The sequence below is a fragment of the Tupaia chinensis genome, unplaced genomic scaffold (assembly GCF_000334495.1).
Source record: "Tupaia chinensis unplaced genomic scaffold, TupChi_1.0 Scaffold000275_1, whole genome shotgun sequence".
In the NCBI taxonomy this organism is placed as follows: domain Eukaryota; kingdom Metazoa; phylum Chordata; class Mammalia; order Scandentia; family Tupaiidae; genus Tupaia; species Tupaia belangeri.
In genome coordinates this window covers 2,198,216-2,200,861 of record NW_006159757.1, presented here as the reverse complement: position 1 = coordinate 2,200,861, position 2,646 = coordinate 2,198,216, and the positions used below count along the sequence as shown (strand labels likewise).

General features: G+C 38.8%; 1 protein-coding gene across 2 annotated transcripts in view; it reads right to left on the bottom strand.

Annotated features, from left to right (window-relative positions):
- Positions 1-2,646, bottom strand: part of USP6NL (USP6 N-terminal like) — a 222,538-nt gene that overhangs the window by 2,692 nt on the left and 217,200 nt on the right. For both annotated transcript variants that reach the window (XM_006150020.3, XM_006150019.3), the window contains one exon: positions 28-685. In XM_006150020.3, the coding sequence (XP_006150082.1) occupies positions 28-685 (658 nt within the window). The remainder of the gene's footprint in view (positions 1-27; positions 686-2,646) is intronic.

Sequence of the window (2,646 nt, the reverse complement as noted above, 5' to 3'; positions counted from 1 at the left end):
CTTGGAGTGTTGGGTTAAAGGTCATTCCTGGGATTTTGAGCATTAGCCCTTTCTAGCGCTTCTTCAACAGAAGCTCCATTTTCATGCTCGGTTCCAGGCACGTTGTCATACTGCGATGCATTCGAGCCACGCTTTCCATCATCCGCATCTAAAACCTTAATCTTTTGCCTCACATGTGACATCCGAGTATCAGCAGAGCTTGAGGTGGTGACTGTAAATGTGGGGTGCACTGATCTATTTTTGCCATCGATGGCATATTTGGCGGTTTTCTCCATTGCCGACATTTCTGACGGTTTATTCCACTTGGGCACAAATTCCTTTTTGACATTTGATGTGGCATTGCTATTCTGGTTAGCGGCTGCGTGATTATACTGCCTGGCATTGTCTTGTGGACCTGATGAAAATTTTCTTTGAAAATCTGCCTCATCTTTCAGTTTCGCGTTGCCCTCATCCACTGACTTCCGGCGGGGATGTCTTATTCTTTCTGGTGTGCCAGTCCTGCTTTGATGGTGAGGGGAGTGCTCATGTTTTTTGTGGGGCGATGATCCACTTTCTCTTCTGCTGCTTATGTGGGGACTTGGCCTGCCAATACTTCTTTGTCCGTTGCTCAGGTGAAGAGTGCCACCAGACTGAAATTCAGGTGGAAGCTGCCCTAAAGGTTTCTTCGGATATTCATCTTCTTTACCTAAAGGGAAAGAAAAATTCACCAGTAAAATAAATATATGAATAATTAGAATTCAGTAGGAGAGTTACATTAATAATCACTTTATATACATGTACTGTATACACACATAAACATTTTTTTATACCAAAAAAATGTAATGGCTGATGAGAATCATTTTTTTAGAGAGACCGATATACTAAAAGATGCCAAACTAAAAATACTAGGCAATATATGGGTGGGAATATTTTGTGAGCTTATGGGTAAGGTTTATACAATTGTATAACATAAGCTTCTTATATCTTGGTAGGACATATTGTTGCATGCCTTTTTTAAAAGGTAAAATTGATCTCATTTCTATTCCTAACCTAACCCTGCAAGTCAGCAGCTCAGTGTCTAAATATTCCATCACTTTTTTAACCTACTGCAACTAAAATGGTTTTAAAATCTCAAGAAAACTTCTTCTATCAACCTGAAGCAGAAATTTAAAAGTCACCAACTGTGGTCTTAAAGTCATCCCAAAATAGATTATTATTATCATCTTAAGTACTTTCCACAGTACAATTTTCTGACAAAAAGAGAAAGTAATCTGAAAGTTAATATTTTACAAGGATCCTAATTTAAATGCAAAAAGAGACAAAGAACTTTAAAAAGAAAATCATTTGGATACTTTCAGTTTTATATTTTAAATAATAAATATAAAAAACTCACAGGGAACTGAAGGAAAGGGCAATAAATTGGTTTCTTTAGTCAACAATGTTTAAACACGATCTACTGCAATTTGTGTATCCAATAAATATCTTGAAAAAAAAATTCCCTTACAGAAATTCCATGGAGTTTCCACCCATTATTACTACGTACTGTACTGTCATTTAGAAATGAGTTTTTCCTCTCTTTAAATACCCACCCACTCCCCATCTAACAGGCATGTACGGAGCAAGCTCTGGATCAGGCACTGGGCTAAGTGGCAGGTACATCAGCACTGACCATATAGACCAGGTCTTTTTCTGCACGCAGTTCATAGTCTTGGTGATGATAATTCTGCAGTTTATCCACATAATTTCACGTAGCACATTTCAAAAAAAAATTCAATGGTTTTTTTCTTGGGGGGGGAGGGAAGAGAGTGGAGAATGATGAAGAAATGATATCCTTTAACTAAGCCATCAGAATAATTGAACTAAAAAATAACCTTTGTACTCTTCCAATTCAGTGCTTTAAAACTTGTTAAAAACAGATCCTTTTTTCAAATCAAATTTCATATGAAACCCGATATATAAAGAAAATATAAATAAAACTACTCTAATTACAGTGGAGACACTCAGGTCTCCTGATAGTCAAACCCTTTTGCAACTCTTCCCTCAGCTGGGTAGCTCCTTAGAGCCATAGGGTTCCAGAGATACCTAGCCTTGCCTGTGGGAAAGCAGAGGCTCAGGGAAGCCAGTGAAGAAACTGAATGAATACCCAAAGTTTTCAGTCCCAGTTCACCGCTCTCTTCCACTGTGCCATTTTAATAAAACCCCAGAGAAACTATCAGTGGTCTTAAAGGAATTTAACATGACTTTGATGATATTTATGCAAGCTCTTTATTGTATCTACTTGAAAGCATGAAAGGTATTAGAACTGGCAATTATAGTTTGTTTCATTCATTCATCTACTCAACAAACACATAAAGCAAATGCTATGTGCCAGGCATTGTTCTAGTGCTGGCAATGGAAGGAAGGACTGAGACAGGTGAAGTCCCTGTCCTCTGATACTTACAAGCTAGTCACTACGTAGGGTGCTGGGAAGAAAATTAAAGCAGGAAAAAGTAATTAAAATGATCAGGGGCAGAGTGGGGCAGGGTGAGGTAGAATTCCAGCAACAACAAAGGCCAGTGTGAGAAACCGGAAGGGGACAATCAGTGACATGGGCAGAGGTCAGGCAGGGACAAGTCACACAACCTCAAAGACCACAGTACAGACTCTGGGTCTGAAGGCTTTTCAGCA